Here is a 16,968-nt window from a genome sequence, read left to right as displayed (position 1 = left end):
TAAATAACCAGTAGGTCAAAGAAGAAATCACAAGAGAATTTAGCAACTATCTTGAGACAAAACTACAATGTACCAAAACTAGGGGATGAAGCAAAAGGAATACTAATTGGGAAGTTTATAGTAGTAAATGCTTACATTAAAAAAAAAAGATCTCAAGTCAACAACCTAACTTTAGACCTCAAGGAGCTAGGAAAAGGAGACCAAAGGCAGCCCAAAATTAAAAGAAGGGCAGAAATAATAAAGATTAGAGCAGAGATAAATGAAATAGACTAGAAAAACAATTTAAAAAATCAACGAAGCCAAAGTTGATCTTTTTAAAGATCAACAAAATTGATAAGCCCTTACGTAGACTAAGAAAAAAAAAAAGACTCATAATTAAATTAGAAATGAAATAGGAGACATTATCATTGATGTCACAGAATTAAAAAGGACCACAAGCGACAACTATAAACAATTATATGCCAACAAAATGTTTAACCTAGGAGAAGTTGATAAATTCCTAGAAACACACAACCTACCAAGATTGAATTAAGAAGAAATAAAAAATCTGAACAGACCTATAACTAGTAAGAAGATTGAAGCAGTAATCAAAAACCTCCCAACAAAGAAAAGTTCTGGACCAGATGGCTTCACTGGAGAATTCTACTAAACATTTAAGAATTAACACCAATCCTCCTCAGACTTCCAAAGAATTGAAGAGGAAAGCACACTTTCAAACTCATCCTATGAGGCCAGTATACTTTGATACCAAAACCAAAGACACAAAAAGAGAAAACTACAGACCAACATCCCTGATGAACAATGATGAAAAAATCCTCAGCAGAATACTCCCAAATTGAATCCAACAGCACATTAAAATGATTATCTACCATCACCAAGTGGGATTTTTACCTGGAATGCAAGGATTTTTCAACATACAGAAATCAATCAATATAATATACTACATTAACAAAACAAAGGACAAAAACCACATAACCATCTCAATTGAAACAGAAAGAATTTGACAACACTCAACACTCTTTCATGATTACGTGAAACAGGGACTTTCCTCGTGTTCCAGAGGGTAAGACTCCATGCTCCCAATGCAGGGGGCCCAGGTTTGATCCCTGGTCAGGGAACTAGATCCCACATGCATGCCACAACTAAGAGTCCACATGCCGCAACTAAGAATTCCACATGTTGCAACTAAGAAGCCCACATGCCCCAAGAAAGAAGCCCATGTGCTGCCACTAAGAAGTCCATGTGCCGCAACTAAAGATCCCACATGCTGTAACAAAGATCCTGCATGCCACAACTAAGACCCAGCGCAGCCAAAATTAATTATTTAATTAATTAGTACTTTTTAAAAATTAAAAAAAAAAGACTCAACAAAACTAAGAATAGAAGGAAACTATCTCAACATAGTAAAAAGCCTATAGCAAACATCATGCTCAGTGGTGAAAGTCTGAAAGCTTTTCCCCTAAATCAGGAACAAGGCAAGGATGCGCACTCTCACCATTACTATTCAACATAAAACAGGGATTCCTAGTCAGATCAGTCAGGCAAGAAAAACTAATAAAAGACATCCAAATTGGAAATAAAGAAGTAAAGTAGCTCTCTTCGCAGATGATATTATTTTATACTTTGAAAATCCTAAAGGTTCCACAATGAAGCTACTACAACTAATAAACAATTTCAGCAAGGTTTTAGGATATAAAAATCAATGCACAGAAATCAGTTATGTTTCTATACACTAACAATGACCAACCTGAAAAGGAAATTAAGAAAATGATTGCACTTACTATAGCATGAAAAAGGATAAAATAATTAGCAATAAACTTAACTAAGGAAGTGAAAGACTTGTACACTGAGAACTATAAAATATTTCTAAAAGAAATCAAAGAAGGTACAAATAAATGGAAAGACATTCATGCTTGTAAATTGGAAGACAATATTTTTAAAATGTCCATACTACCCAAAGTGATCTACAGAGTCAGTGCAATCCCTATCAAAATCCCAATGGCATTTTGTACAAAAGTAGAAAAAAATCCTAAAATTCATTTGGAGCCACAAAACCCTCTGAGTAGCTGAAGCAATCTTGAGAAAGAAGAACAAAGTGGAGGCCTCACACTTCCTGAGTTCAAAACATACTACAGACAGCTGTAATTAAGTGGCATTTTCCACATCTCTTCACATAGTCTTCCCTCTGTGCATGTCTACCTGTGCCTAAATTTCCTCTTTTTATAAGAATACATCATATTGGACTAGGGTCACCCTAATGACCTCATTTTAATTTGATTACTCTGTAAATACCCTATTTCCAAATAGGTCATATTCTGAGGTACTGGGGATTAGGACTTCAACTCATCTTTTTTAGAGGACACAATTCAACCCATATCAATAACTTGAGAAACACGAAAATGAAAACACAACATACCAAGGTTATGGGATGCAACAAAAGCAGTGCTCAGAGGGAAATTCATAGCTGTAGATGACTATATTAAAAAAGAAGACATCTCAAATCAATAGCTTAACTTTACACTTTAAAGAATTAGAAAATGGAGAAAACAGCAGAAGGAAAGAAATAAGATTACAGCTGAGATGAATGAAATAGAGAATAGGGGAAAAAATAAAATTAGCTAAACGAAAAGTTGGTTCTTCAAAAATGTTTTAAAATTTTCAAAACTTTAGCAACATTGACTAAGAAAAAAGAGAAGATGTTAATAAAATGAGAAATGAAAGTGGGGACATTACTACTGGCATTACAGAAGTTGAAAGAATTATAAGAGAATATTATGTACAGTTGTATGCCAACAAATTAAATAATTTAGATGAAATGGACACATTCCTCAAAATACATTACCAAAACTTACTCTAGAATAGAAAATCTCAACAGACCTACAAGTAAAGAGATTGAATCAGTAATTAAAACCATTCCAATAAAAACAAGTTCAAGACCAGATGGCTTCACAGATGAATTCTACCAAACATTTAAAGAATTAACACTGATTCTACTCAAACTTTTTCAAAAAATAGAAAGGAGGAAATACTTCCTAATACATTCTATGAGACCAGCATTTCCCTGCTACCAAAGCTAGAAAAAGATATCACAAGAAAACTACAGACCAATATCCCTTACAATGCAAATATACTAGCAAACCAAATTCAAAAGCACGTTAAAAGGATTACACTCCATGAACAAGTGAGATTTATCCCACTTTTGAAGAATAAAAAGGTGTTTTGACATAATAGAATCAATCCATGTAGTACATCATATTAATGTAACAAAAGAAAAATACCTACGTGATTATCTCAATAGATGTAGAAAAATCATTTGACAAAACTCAACCTCCTTTCATGTTAAAACACTCAGAAAAATAGGAATAGAAGGAAACTTCCTTAACATGATAAAAAGCATTTATGAAAAATCCACAGGTAACATCATATTTAATGTCAGGAACAAGACAAGAACACCCAATTTCATCACTGCTATTCAGCATTGTACTGGAAGTCCTAGAGAGAGCAATTATTCAAGAAAGAAATAAAAGGCCTCCAAACTGGAAGAGAAGTAAAACTATCCCTATTTGCAAAGGAAATGATTCTATGTAGAAAAAAATCATGAAGAATCCACCAAAAAATTAATACATGAATTCAGCAGAGTTGCAGGTTACAATATCAATATACAAAAATCAGTTGTGTTTCCATATACCAGCAATGAATTATCCAAAAGGAAATTTTTAAAAATTCACTTACTACAGCATCCAAAATAATAAAATACCTGGTAATAAATTTAACCAAGGAAGTGAAAGGTTTGTATACTAAAAACTACAAAGCAGTGTTGAAAGAATTAAAGATAATTAAATGGAAAGGCAGTCCATATTCATAGATTAGAAGACTTAATATTGTTAATATTGTTAAGATGGTACTACTGTCCAAAGTGACCTGCAGCTTCAGTCCAATCCCTATCAAAATTCCAATGGCCTTTCTTACATAAATCAACAAGCTGATGCTCAAGTTCATATGGAATTGCAAGGGCCCCCAAATAGTCAAGACAATATTGAAAAAGAAAAAGCTGGAGAACTTACGTGTTCTGATTTCAAAGTTTTCAAAGCTATATTAATCAAAATAGGTACAGGCATAAGGATAGACATATTGACCAATGGAAAGAATAGAGAGCCCAGAAAGAAACCCAAGTATCTATGGCCAATTGATTTTCGACAAGGGTCCCAGGGCCATTCAGTGGGGAAAGAATAGACTATTCAGCTTTTGGATTTCATGAAAATTAAAAACTGTGCATCAAAGGACATTATCAAGAAAATAAAGAATGGAAGAAACATTTGCAAATCATATATCTGATAAAGTTTAATATCCAGAATGTACAAAGAACTCTTACAGCTCAATAGCAAAAAGACAAACAACCCAATTAAAAAATGAGCAATGAATGGGCTTTAATAGACATTTTTCCAAAGAAGATATACAAATGGCCAACAAGCACATGAAAAAGATGGCTAACTTCATTGGTCATTGAGGAAATGAAAATCAAAGCCACAATGTGATACCACTTCACATTCTCAAACCAATAATGATGGCTATAATTTTTTTTTAAATGGAAAATAACAAGTTTGTGGAGGAATGCAGAGGCACAGGAAGCTTTGTAAATTGCTGTGGAAGTGTAAAATGGTAAAGCCACTGTGGAAAACAGTTGGTAGTTCCAGTAATTCCACTCCTATGTATATACCTAAGAGAAATGAGACTTGTACACAAATGTTTATAGCAGCATTATTCATAATAGCCTAAAGGTGGAAACAATCCAAATGTCTATCAACAAATGAATGGATAAACAAAATATGCAACATACAATGGAATATTATTCGGTCATAAAAAGGAATGGAGTACTGATACATCCTACAACTTGGATGCATTTCTAAAATATGGTGCTAAGTGAAAGAAGTCAGACATGAATGGTTACATATTGTATGATTCCTTTTATATGAAACATTCAGAATAGGCCAATCCATAGAGACAGAAAGTATATCAGTGGTTGCCAGAAGCTGGGGAAGGGGTAAATGTGGAGTGATGACTTAAAGGGTATGAGGTGTTCTTCTGGCATGACTATGATTCATACACTGAATTAATATTTATTACATGCCTACTATGTGCCAGGCAGTATTACAGTCACTTTTTCATGGACTTTACATTCAGAAGGAGGAAAAGACTAAGAATAAACAAAAAAATACAGAATATATCTAGGTGTTGAAAATTGTAATGAAGAAAAATAAATCAGTCTAGATAAAGTGTGAAAAGATTAAGGAGAAGTACAATTTTACACAGGTAAAGCCTGCCTGTCAAAGTAATATTTGTGTCGATGGCCTGAAAGAAGTGAAGAAGCAAGTCATGGGAATGTCTAGGAAAAGGACCTTCCTGGCATAAGGAAAAGCAAAATGCAAAGAGGGGGAGCGTGCTTGGGAATGTTCAAAGGAATGCCCCCCAAAATCAGTGTGACGAGAGCAGGGTGAAAGAGAAAAGGATTAGGAAAAGAGTCTGAGGAGGTAGCCCTAAGCCAAATTACATAGGATCTTTAGGGCTATGGCTAAGACATTGGATTCTATTCTAAGGATGACAGGAAACCACTGGATGGCTTAGAACAGGTGAGTAATATGTGAAATATGCTTTAAAAGGATCACTCTGGCTACTGTAACCACAATATTCAATTCAATTTATGGGAAATAGCCCAGACATCAATGCCTAGATTATCAGTTCTGAAGTCAGGAAATGTCAGGCTTTCCCACCCAACTCTTCCCCTAAATAGTTTGGTAATTAAGCCAAGGCCCTCAATCTCTTCACATCTCAATCTCCTGAACTGTCAAATAAGAAATTGATTAAAGTCTCTTCCAGATCTGTCATTCCATGATTGTCGAAAGTTAAAATAGGCTTCACTATTATATTAGCTCTTTTACTTAAACCAGTGATTCTCAACTAAGGGCATTTTTCCCCTGCAGGGGACATCTGGCTATGTCTGGAGACATTTTTGGTTGTCACAAATGGGGAAGGAGTTGCTACTGGCAGCTAGTGGGTAGAGACTAGGAATGCTGCTAAATATCTGGCGTTGCACAGGACACCCTCCTATAACAAAGAATTATCTGGCCCACAATGTCAATGGTGCTGTTGTCAAGAAACCCTGACTTGATAAATAGAAAATTCACACTATTTACACATAATAAAATTTATGGCACTGAAGTTAGTGCTTTTCTAACTTCAGATGTATAAAGTTCCTGATACATATTATCAAGTCATTGTTTATGAAAGTCCTTTGACTTTACCACAAGCTATTTACTCTGAATAATTGTACATCTTTTCTGTATGGGTAGAAAAGCTGAAATAACAATTAGACCATAAAAACAATATAGCTAGTGATTCAGAAATAGGCCTCCTAAATTATATATACTTAGGTTCAAATAATATCTCAAATATTCAGTGTGACTTCAGGCAAAAGTTACCTAACCTCTGTGCCAGAATTTCCTCATTTGTAAGATGAGAATATCTCTATGATATTATGAATGAGATAATGGGTAATGAAATTCTTAGCCCAGTGCCTTGCATAAGTAAGCATTACATGAATATTGTAATTATTACAATTTGCAAGGCAGGCTGAATATGGCCTGAAGGTTGCAGATTGCTCTTCACTTTTCTATAATCTCTCGATTTCCCTCTGCCCTATTCTCTCTTTTTAAAAATATTTATTTATTTATTTGGTTGCACCGGGTCTTGGTTGTGGCAGGTGTGCTTCTTAGTTGTGGCAGGTATGCTCCTTAGTTGTGGCAGGTGGGCTCCTTAGTTGTGGCTTGCTGGCTCCTTAGTTGTGGCATGCATGTGGGATCTAACTCCCTGACTGGGGATCGAACCCGGGCCCCCTGCATTGGGAGCACGGAGTCTTAACCACTTTGCTGCCAGGAAGGTCCCTGCCCTATTCTCTTAGTTTGTTTTTTCTAATCTGCTGTGAACCAAGATATTAGATATCCACCCTATCAACCTTTTTAGAATTGGGTCTAAAATTAGTTCTGAGTGAACCTGGGAAGCTCCTAGGAGGAAAGTGCATGGATTTCTGCATGTTGACAGCTCAGAGGCCTTAACTCCTAGATTCACAGTTACATCTCAAATAACAGAACTCTGTAATATAAATGGCCTCTAAGTGTTGTTCTTATATCACAATAATATATTGAAAAAAGCTTCTCAAGTAATTATTTTGTCCATACTGCCCAGTTAAAGTCCCTTGGAACTTAGAAGTGCTCTGTTAGGTGATAGGATAATCTAATGCATCAGAACCTAAGATCTGTCCTAAATAATATGATGCCTTGGTATCTGTAAGTTATAAATCACTGAGAGTTTACAGCAGTGATACTCAGACCCACAGATTTTAAAGCACATAAGAGTCTTTCATTTGCAAACAGCATTTCTTTAATACTTCTAATACTTCTGCATAAGAATATTCTAGAATAATAGGTCTTTTGAATAGTTCAAGAGTTATAATCTCTTCTATTGGTCAAGATTTCTTAATCTGGTATCCACAGACCACTCTTCCCAACTTCCCACCATATTCCATGGATGGGCTCCATGTATGCTAAATTCTGCATTTGTGTGTCCGTGTGTATATAGAGAGTGTTTTTTTTTTTTTTAATGTTTTAGTGAATAATCTTTTTAAAAAAATGTTATTTATTTATTTTTGGCTGTGTTGGGTCTTCATTGCTGTGAGCGGGCTTTCTCTAGTTGCGGTGAGTGGGGGCCCCTCTTCGATGCGGTGCATGGCCTTCTCATTGCGGTGGCTTCTCTTGTTGCGAAGCATGGGCTCTAGGCACGCGGGCTTCAGTAGTTGTGGCACGTGGGCTCAGTAGTTGTGGCTCGCAGGCTCTAGAGCACAGGCTCAGTAGTTGTGGCGCACGGGATTAGTTGCTCCGTGGCATGTGGAATCTTCCTGGACCAGGGCTCAAACCCATGTCCCCTGAATTGGCAGGCAGATTCTTAACCACTGTGCCACCAGGGAAACCCTAGAGAGTGTGTTTTGACATCTAAAGAAGAGAGTCTCTAGCCTACAATGGCTATGTATCTTTCAGGGAATGGTATTTTAAAATGTGACTTGCAGTTATAGTACATTGAGTACCATGGGATTATACAGCATTTTCCAGTTAGAAACTGATGAAGATAAACTTTAGACTTGAGGAAAACAAAATCTTTCAAAATGAGCAAATACTATAATTTTAAAGTATAGTTCTTTGTTCCTAAACCTTTTCCCAAACTGTGGTTGACACTGCTAGTTGTTTCCCAATATGTTTTTCCCTTTTTCCATAATGGTATATATATTTTTTATGGACACATTGTCACCCAGCAAAATACTACCTTTCTCAACCTCCCTTGTACCTAGGTTTAGCCCTAGTGGCCAAGTTCTAACCAATGAGATTTATGTAATTTCTAGGGCTTTCTTTGCCCTTCTTACCTTCCTTCCTCTCTGCTGGCCGGAGCTTTATTTGTGGCTTACAATTGTGTCATTACATGAGGGGGAAATAAAGTTCTATCTTGTTTAAGTCACTAATATTTTGGTCTTGAACAGTAGCTGATCCAATGGCCCAATACAAAAACTTTATTCCAAAAAGATATTAAAGAAATTGTCAGATACGTAAGTTCAGTAAGTATTTTAAGGTTCCCAAAGGTTTAGTTTCTAGTCACTTTGCAAACTGGTAAATCAATAATTTAATTATGTAGTTCTCAACCAAGATCAGCTAAATACAGTAAATCAATAATTAAAAAATATAAGCTTGATACTTTAGCAGTTTTGCTCTAATATTACAGCAAATATTAAAGCATTACGTAAAATAATAATAGAAAGAGTAATGTGATGGATTGTGTCTAAGGAATCTGAACTAGTAGGTCAAGTAAATTTTACTTTTCCCAGTGCTAAACCTCCCAGCATTCCAATACTGGCCATGGGCAAATTTGGCTGCAGATAAGAGCTATGCCCCGTAATCAGAGCTCTTAGCGCAGTGTGTACTTGTTGACTGTGGATAGACACTGGCTGACTCCCAAGCTCCAGAATGTTCTTATACCTAGGCCCTATCTCCTCAGCTAATCTGGAGGTGTAGGACTAGACTACCTGTAATATCAGGCCTTGCTTTTTTTACTCAAAGATATCTGTTCTAGTGCAGAGAGGTTAAAAAGAGGTAGCAATTTTCTAACAGGGTATTTGGAAAGATGTCTGGGAGAGTCTTCTGACTGAATCTGTAGGGATCCTGAGAGATTGAGGTCTTAGTGAGACCACAAACTTGCACCTACCTCCTCAGGATAAAATATTCAGAGATTAAGATATTTATGAAAAAAAAAGATATTCATGGAAATAATGGATGATGTCAAAAGGCTGTCTTTAAATCTTGACCTGGGAGTATTATTGTATTTCCTGAAATAATCTAGGGAAGGCAAAAATTTACTTACATTGCAACATGGTATGATCTCTTCCATTAGATTATATGCTCCAAGGGAGGATTTTAACTGTTACATTGCCAGCTCATAATGCTGACACTCAGTAAACTCTCAATGAATGAATGTAGAATTTGGTTCAGTGTGTGCCTTGGGGTTTAATAGTATTTAATAATCCAACAAATTTCTTTAACTTTAAAAAATTCTCTACTTACATATGAGTAAATGAAATTAATTTTGGTAGCATTTAATTATTTTAGGTTTCAGTGTGACCAAATGTAGTTTGGCCTGTGGTTAATATTTAAATCTATAATGCCACGGCTATTAGAAGAGGGAATCCTGGCTATACCATTAACTTATGGTGTGATCTTGGGAAACTTAGATTCTTCAATGGAAATTTAGGGAAACATTTTCTATGAGCTCTGAAATTCTGATTTTAGTGCTTAGTATATAATAGGTTCTCAGTATTTTTTGAATGAATAAGTGATTTTATATTGTACTCAAGACCTCATATTTAATCAGTAAAAGACTGAAACATAGCTCAAAAGCTTTTACTATATCTAAATAGCAAAAGTTTCTTAAAACTATTTCTTGGTAAACATTTCAAACTTAGTAATTTTAATCAAATATGAGAAAATTTGTTTTTGCGTATCTGATCACATAAGTAGCAAGTCTCTCGAATTCCTCACTTTAAATAATTTGGCCAGTCAGATTATCATTACCAGCTTTTAATAGCTCAGCCTAAGAAATTAAAACAAAGTATAAAACCAGTTATTGTATTTTGTACATTTAATTGGAAATCATATATATTAAGTTGAACCTTATTACATATTGCTGATATTCAATGGCCTTCAAAAATGGCAAGTTTATATAGTTCAAACTGAATATGTTTAGTATTAAGTACCGTGTTTAAGAAATAATGTGACAATAAGGGTTCCAAAGCGTCTCATTCTCCGTTTTACTCCTATCATTTCCTGCCTGTTAGGGGTGTGGCAGGTATTTTTCTAAAATTTGAGAATCTTGTGTCTCTCCTACAGCGTTTTTGCAACTTGTGGTTTAAAAATAGTATAAACTAGTATTTTTGTTTTGCTAACTATCCTAAAGGGCTAGTATGAATAATTAAACGTTTTACAGAGAAGAATATATTGGTAGTTACTTAATGTTCCTTGATTATTTGGGTCAGTGGTTCGCAAACTCTAACATTCATAACAATCACTGGAGAACTTATTAAAACACAGGTTTCTGAGCCCTATATCCAGAGATTCTGATTCAGTAGGTCAGGGCTGGAACATGAATTTACTTTTCTTACAAATGCACACATTACGCTGATGCCCACGGACATGGGGTATAGATAGAAGAGACTTATTTGTAATAAGGCCTTCTTTTTTTTGGTCTTTCAGTAAATAAAACTCAAGTTGATGAGGTATGAGATATATTCCCTTAAGCCAAAACCATTTCTTAGAAAAGTACTATATACAGTAGCTCAATTGTAAGATACCTGTAAATTGGATTTATTTTGACTTAGTTGCTATAGCCCACAATTTCGGGACAACTAACTGCAAGGAATTTATTCACCTGTCCCTTCTTTAGAACTGCACTGTGCTCTGGCTTTCCAGAGGGCAAGGGTCGCCTGGGCCCTGCCGCTGGAGTTCTAGGCCAGGATCACTTTTTTACTTGCGTTATCAGAGGCAGAGCGGCCAGCTGGACAAACTCTGCAGGAGGCTCCTGATAGGGAAACCCGTGGGCGCCAATCTAGGAGACCAAACCGATCTGCGGCGGTCGACAAACCCAATCGCATCTGCGTGTCTTTTCTCCTTCAGGGTCCCTCCCGGAGCCCAGGGAGCAAAGCGGGGTCGAGAGGGAGCACCTGAAGCAGCGCAACAGGCAGGTCCCGACCCGCCGGAGATCACGCGGCGAGTCTGTGGCCCAAACCGCCCGCCGCCTCCGAGCAGTCGCCGGATTGCCGCCCCACAGGGAGCCACTCGGCCCAAGGACTAACCCAGCCCCGGCACTCTAGCTCAGGAGAGGCTCTGCAGGCCGGCATTCAGGCTGGCGAGCTCGCCCACGCATCTCAGCCCAAGCAGTGGTCGTCTGGCTTGCGAAGATGTCGGCCAAGCCCGCTGTCGGCTTCGTGAACGAGGCTTCTCGGCAGATCCTGGCCGGTGGTTCCGCTGGTAAGGCCGCCCCGCCGGGGGCTAGTCGTTTTTCCCTTCGCGTGTTCCGAAAACGTTTCTCAGACAAGTCTCCCCACCGAAGTTTTGCCTTTTTCCTCTGCCTTCCGCGCTCCCGGGGCAGAACCTGCCGAGCCCGAGCCCGCGGAGCGCGCGAGCAAAGGAGGCCGGGAGCGGGCGGCGGGCGGCGGGTGTCCCAGGTCAAGTCGCCGCGGCGCCCGCGCTGGCCGCTCTCGGGTTCCCCACCTTCTGTGTTCCTAGCTTGTAAAGCAAGGCAAGCAGCCCCAAGGCCTGCGACTTGGAGGAGGCCTTTTTGCCTGGCTGGCTATTTTATTTGAAATGATCCAGTTGGCGTCCGACTTAGTTGTGCTATCAGTTGTAGCCTCTTTTTTCCCGGGCTAACTCAGATCTTATGTAATTCCTACCTCCCTCGTTAAAGTATGTACCTCAGGACTCCACAGGTTTTCTTATTGCATGCTATGCTAGCTTGCTTGCAGCTATTCGTGCCTTAATAAGCATATTAAAATTAAATGAATATATTAACACATGTAAACACCTTTGATATGATAGGTTCACATTAATTTATGGAGAGTTACGCTGTGGGGGAAAAAACCTTTAGGAAGAAACCTGTTATAACTAATCATGGAAATAATGACTAAGTGGCTAGAGAAAGTTACCCGCGGGATTATGTTATGTGAACGTATTTTAAAGATATTTTAAAATATAAATTATGAGTTGATTGAAAATTTAATCTTACATACTGTGATGCATTTTTTATTACGAATATATAAAATAATATAGTTCACTCATCAGCATAAAACATTTTTATAAATGTAACTATTCTCTTAATAAATTATTATGGTAACACTAGTAAATCATATTAAGATGACTAGATGTCTAATGTTTAACTTTGACTAGTAAGTTTTATTTTCAAACAAATTTGGACAAATTATGACTAGTTATCATCATGTCACAAACTCCTTGCATCTAGGAGTACCACAAGCAGCCAGATATATCACTTAACAATCTCTACACTCTCCTAAAGATGACATCTCATGAATACGGCAATCAAGGCGTTCATTTCTTATATGTAATTGTGCTATGTCTATTTGTTGTTATGATGTCAGTGACCCCACTTTCTACTTTTTTAGTTGTTTCCCAGTAGTGATGATGAATTTGCAACAATTTATACACCATTTTGGTCAAATTTCCACAATGTCCAAGACTCTGCCAGCTGTCCCTGACTTGGCTTGATTCAGAGTCCATGACCCTGATCAAATAAAACTCAGCTGGCCCAGTAGGGAAATGAAGCTAATTGGTGAACATCCTAACCTATGACTAGTGATTCATAAGTATCTGTATATTGGCTTGGATGATTATTCTGGGTATTAGACACAGCTAAACTCAAGGGATGTTAAAAGTAGATCAAACTCTAATCCTACTTACGCTGTTTTGTTGGATGATACATATTTGGCATAAATATAATGTGTTATTCCATCATGTTCTTACAATTGTAACTAATATGAATGAAAATTAGTACATTTATAAGATAAATTAAACATAGCATAGTTGACTTACGTATTTAGTACTATGAAATTACAATTGATAAATGATGAGAGTAATTTATACTTTCATCACAGTGAAAAAAGAGTCATTTTTTTTCCCACTTGGCCAATAACATTTTCATAAAACTTTATATTTATTGGACTTTTATAAGGCAGGCTAATCATGTTATATATACTACGTCAATGGCCAAAAAGAAATTAATATATGAGAGGCAGAATTTTAATAAAAACAGAAAATACATTTGCATTGCTAACACTGAAGTTCTGATTACTGATATTGTCATCAAATGCAACACCAGTGTGTGTATGTATTATATGATCTTTTGATGGTAAAGGTTAGAAATACTTTCTATGACTGTACAGTAGAAGCTAACACAACATTGTAAAGCAACTATACTCCAATAAAAAGTAATAAAAAAAAATACATTCTAGCTTTCTTAAGGGTAAAAAAAAAAGAAGCTGGAGAGGTTTCCTGGAGAAATACTAGGGTATCTCATGGAATTCAAAGTCTGAAATGCATTCCTGAGAACTGACTATAATCAGGAGCTGGAGCACTGAGGGGATCTCGGGAAGTGAACTCTTGCCATTTCTTACTTCTTCCCTTGGCCAAATGGTTAAGCATTTCCAAGGCAGCAAGGTGGTGGCTAATGATTGGGTCCCAAGTAATACTTCTGTAGCCATTAGGATGGCTTGTCATACCTCCGTAGATTTGCCCAGTGAGGAGTAAACATGACCAAATGGATTCAGACGGTTAATTGCTTACACAGACAGCAAAAGCAAGTCATCGTGGTGTCAGTTCCCTGTGCCCCTTGTTCTGTAGACAACACTGAACTGAAGAGGCCAGATAACAGATGGTATGAGTGATGGGTCACCCTGTCGTTGAGGAGCCGCCTCAGAACCACAGCCGAGCAGTTGTATAGACTTACGCTGAAGTCTGCAGCTTTACCCTAAGTGGGAATGAAGTGGAAAGTCTTGTGCTGAACTGAAACTAGGGAGATGGATGAGAAATGGCCTTGTGTCAGTCTTCCACAAGGTAACGGGAGAAACGCCTCCCAACAGCTCCTCACCAGGCTGTTCATCTTCCCTTATGTTAGAAGAAATCACAGGGCATTCTGCTAAGACTCAGGTCAGACTGTGGTCAAGCCTTGCCTACATGGTCTATGTGGAGATGAGCAAGGATGTCAGGGTGCCAAACTTTAGAGCTGTCTCCCTGTTCCTTCCTGGTATCCTCATCAGTTTTCTTTCTCACAGATGACTGCTGTTTTCGTCTCTTCAGTCCATGTGTCAGAATGTTGTTCCTAATAGCTCCTGAGCTTACATGCTCTTGACTTCTGTAAAGAAAGCAAGAGACTGACTTGCTTTTTTTTTCAGTCCCAGTGTAAAATGCTGGGGAAGGACTCAAAATAACCCAGTATTGGTCAGGGACCCACCTCTGCACCAATCAGTTGTAGCCAGTGCCCACAGGGAGGGGTGAGGATCTCAGGGGAGATTATTTTCCAAAGAAGCTTAAACACTTCATGAGATGGGCAGTTGGTGTCTTTTATAACGATATATGTGTCTTTTGTTAAAAGATGGTTTGTAATATTTGCATTTAAGAGACCAAATGATGCACTGATAGTTGCTTGGACAATACACATCTAAAGACTGACCTTGAGTTTGTAGCTACAGCTATTATATATAGATATTGTTATCAATGGCAACTTTGTTTTATATGATGAAAGCTGTGCTCAAGACAAGACAATATGTACTGGAGTTTTAATAGAGCAGGCTCCTAGTCTGCATTCTCAGCCTCAAGTAATAGCATAAAATTCAGGTGAGTGAGTAGAAGCCAATGATGAGAGCATCAAGAAGATCAACAAGGCCTAATACTGCAGAGGGGGTAAGGATGAGATGGAGAAGAGGCCATTGGATTAGTACTCAAAATTGGTCCATGGATGAGCAGCAGGGAGGGGCATGGTAGCGCCTGGAAGCTTGTTAAGAATATAGGATCTCAGGCTAAGCTTACTCCAGACCTACCATATCAGAACCTGCATTTTAGGAAGGTCCCCAAGTCACTGGTTTGTACTTTAAAGTTTTAGAAGCACTGAATTAGAAGACCTTTGAGAAAAGAGATTCCATAGAGTGGGAGCTAGATTGCAGAAGGTTGCAAGTTAAATCTTTCTTGGCTTTCATTGCTGACCAGAGAGAGAAGAATGAATTCTGTACTCCTTAACTGCGTGCCCTCAATTTAGCTTTCAGGCTTATTTTCCTGTCCTCTGCCATACATTCCATTCGGTTTCTGCTCAATAGATCTGCTCACTATACTCGAATGTTGCCTGTGCCTTTCCACCTTTATTCCCAATGCCTAGACTGTCTTCCCCTAATTTTCTCTACCTTTTGAAACCATGCCCATTTTCAAGGCCTGACTTGAAAACCATTTTCTGCATAAATGCTCCCAGATCGCCTCTACAGACATACCAGCTTTAACATTCTCATTAACATTGAATGATACAAGTAATAAAAATAACTAACATTTATGGAGTAAATACTAAGTGCCATACCCAGTTCTAAGCTTTACATGTATCAACATTTTAAATCCTAACCACACCTCCAGGATGAAGAAACTGATACCCAGAGGGCCTAATTAACTTGCCTGTGGTTGCACAAGCATGCAATCATTTCTGTAGGAACAGGCTACAAAAGGGACTAGGAAAATATTATTCCCACTGGCAGATATTTTTAGAAGTTGGAGAGATCAAGTCTACTATCCTTTATCATCTCTCTATCTTTTATTAGTTTACATCCCTTAAAATAACTTTTATCTACAAATACAATCCTTACGGTCTTTTTGCATAATAGTATCTTGCTCTCTCCAAATAATTCCATGTGTGGGCACAAGATTTGCATTTAGTGAAAAGGAAATTCTCAATCCATTTAGGGCCTCTATGTACAGTTGGGTAGATTGTGGACTGAAAAAGGGCTCTGGCCGCTTGAGCAAGTGGGACCTGAAATCTAGTCCATGCACTGATTCATAATCTATGTATCCTAGAGCAGAGATGAGTCCACCTTGGGGAGAAGGGAAACCTTTTTCTACTTCTTGAAAAGACACTAAATGGATTGGCAGCAAACCTGACAGCAACACTGACAGAATTCCCCCAAGCTTGCTAGAGCTCCCAAGATCCCTGGGCCTCAGCATCCCCCAGGTCCCACATCATTCTGTTGTCTGCTCTCAGTGGGGCTCCGGCTCTGGGAGGTTTCCCTTTTATGCACATCTCTTCCTTTAGCCAGGAGCATAGCTCCACCTCAGACCCTCCCATTCTCCCTAATGACCAATTTGGGCTCTTCCATGTGTTTCCAAAGCTCATGGGGTTCTTATTTCCCATGTCATGTAGGAGCCTCTTAGGCCCGCACAAATGGGTATTCTCCCCAAGTTCTCATGGGGCTCTGGCACTCAACTTCAGAAATCTCCCTGGGTCTCTGATGAAGTCCCCTTGACCCCCTGAGAGACCCTGCTTTTGCCCAGGCCTGTCAGGCTCCCTCCCGAGGGCACACCTAGGCCCTGTCCACGCTGAATTTTCTCCACAGTGGCATCGCTAGGACCCTCCTCCTCCTGCCTCCCAAAATCTTACACTCATATTCCTTGACGTCTGCAAGTCCCACTCAGAGTTCTTCTTAGGGCATTTCTTCTCCATCTGTCTTATACATGATCACCATGCTGGCAGGACACTGATTTATTTCCCAAAATTTCCAGGCCGTTGTTTCTTCCTCTCCAGCCCCATCCTAATCCCCCGTATCTTGTAGGCAAACACACT

The 16,968-nt window shown here is 38.3% G+C and overlaps 1 protein-coding gene across 4 annotated transcripts in view; it reads left to right on the top strand.

Annotated features, from left to right (window-relative positions):
• Positions 1 to 16,968, top strand: part of SLC25A21 (solute carrier family 25 member 21) — a 513,974-nt gene that overhangs the window by 5,890 nt on the left and 491,116 nt on the right. For 2 of the 4 annotated variants that reach the window (XM_036844060.1, XM_036844059.1), the window contains exon 2: positions 11,262 to 11,615. In XM_036844060.1, coding sequence (XP_036699955.1) covers positions 11,546 to 11,615 — 70 coding nt within the window. In that variant the 5' untranslated portion in view covers positions 11,262 to 11,545. Of the gene's footprint in view, positions 1 to 10,269; positions 11,616 to 16,968 lie in introns of those variants that run through there. The other 2 variants (XM_036844061.1, XM_036844058.1) reach the window with 2 other exon arrangements.

The sequence above is a fragment of the Balaenoptera musculus genome, chromosome 2 (assembly GCF_009873245.2).
Source record: "Balaenoptera musculus isolate JJ_BM4_2016_0621 chromosome 2, mBalMus1.pri.v3, whole genome shotgun sequence".
Classification (NCBI taxonomy): Eukaryota; Metazoa; Chordata; class Mammalia; order Artiodactyla; family Balaenopteridae; genus Balaenoptera; species Balaenoptera musculus.
The sequence above is the reverse complement of the archived record's forward strand: the minus strand, read 5'-3'. Positions and strand labels throughout refer to the sequence as shown.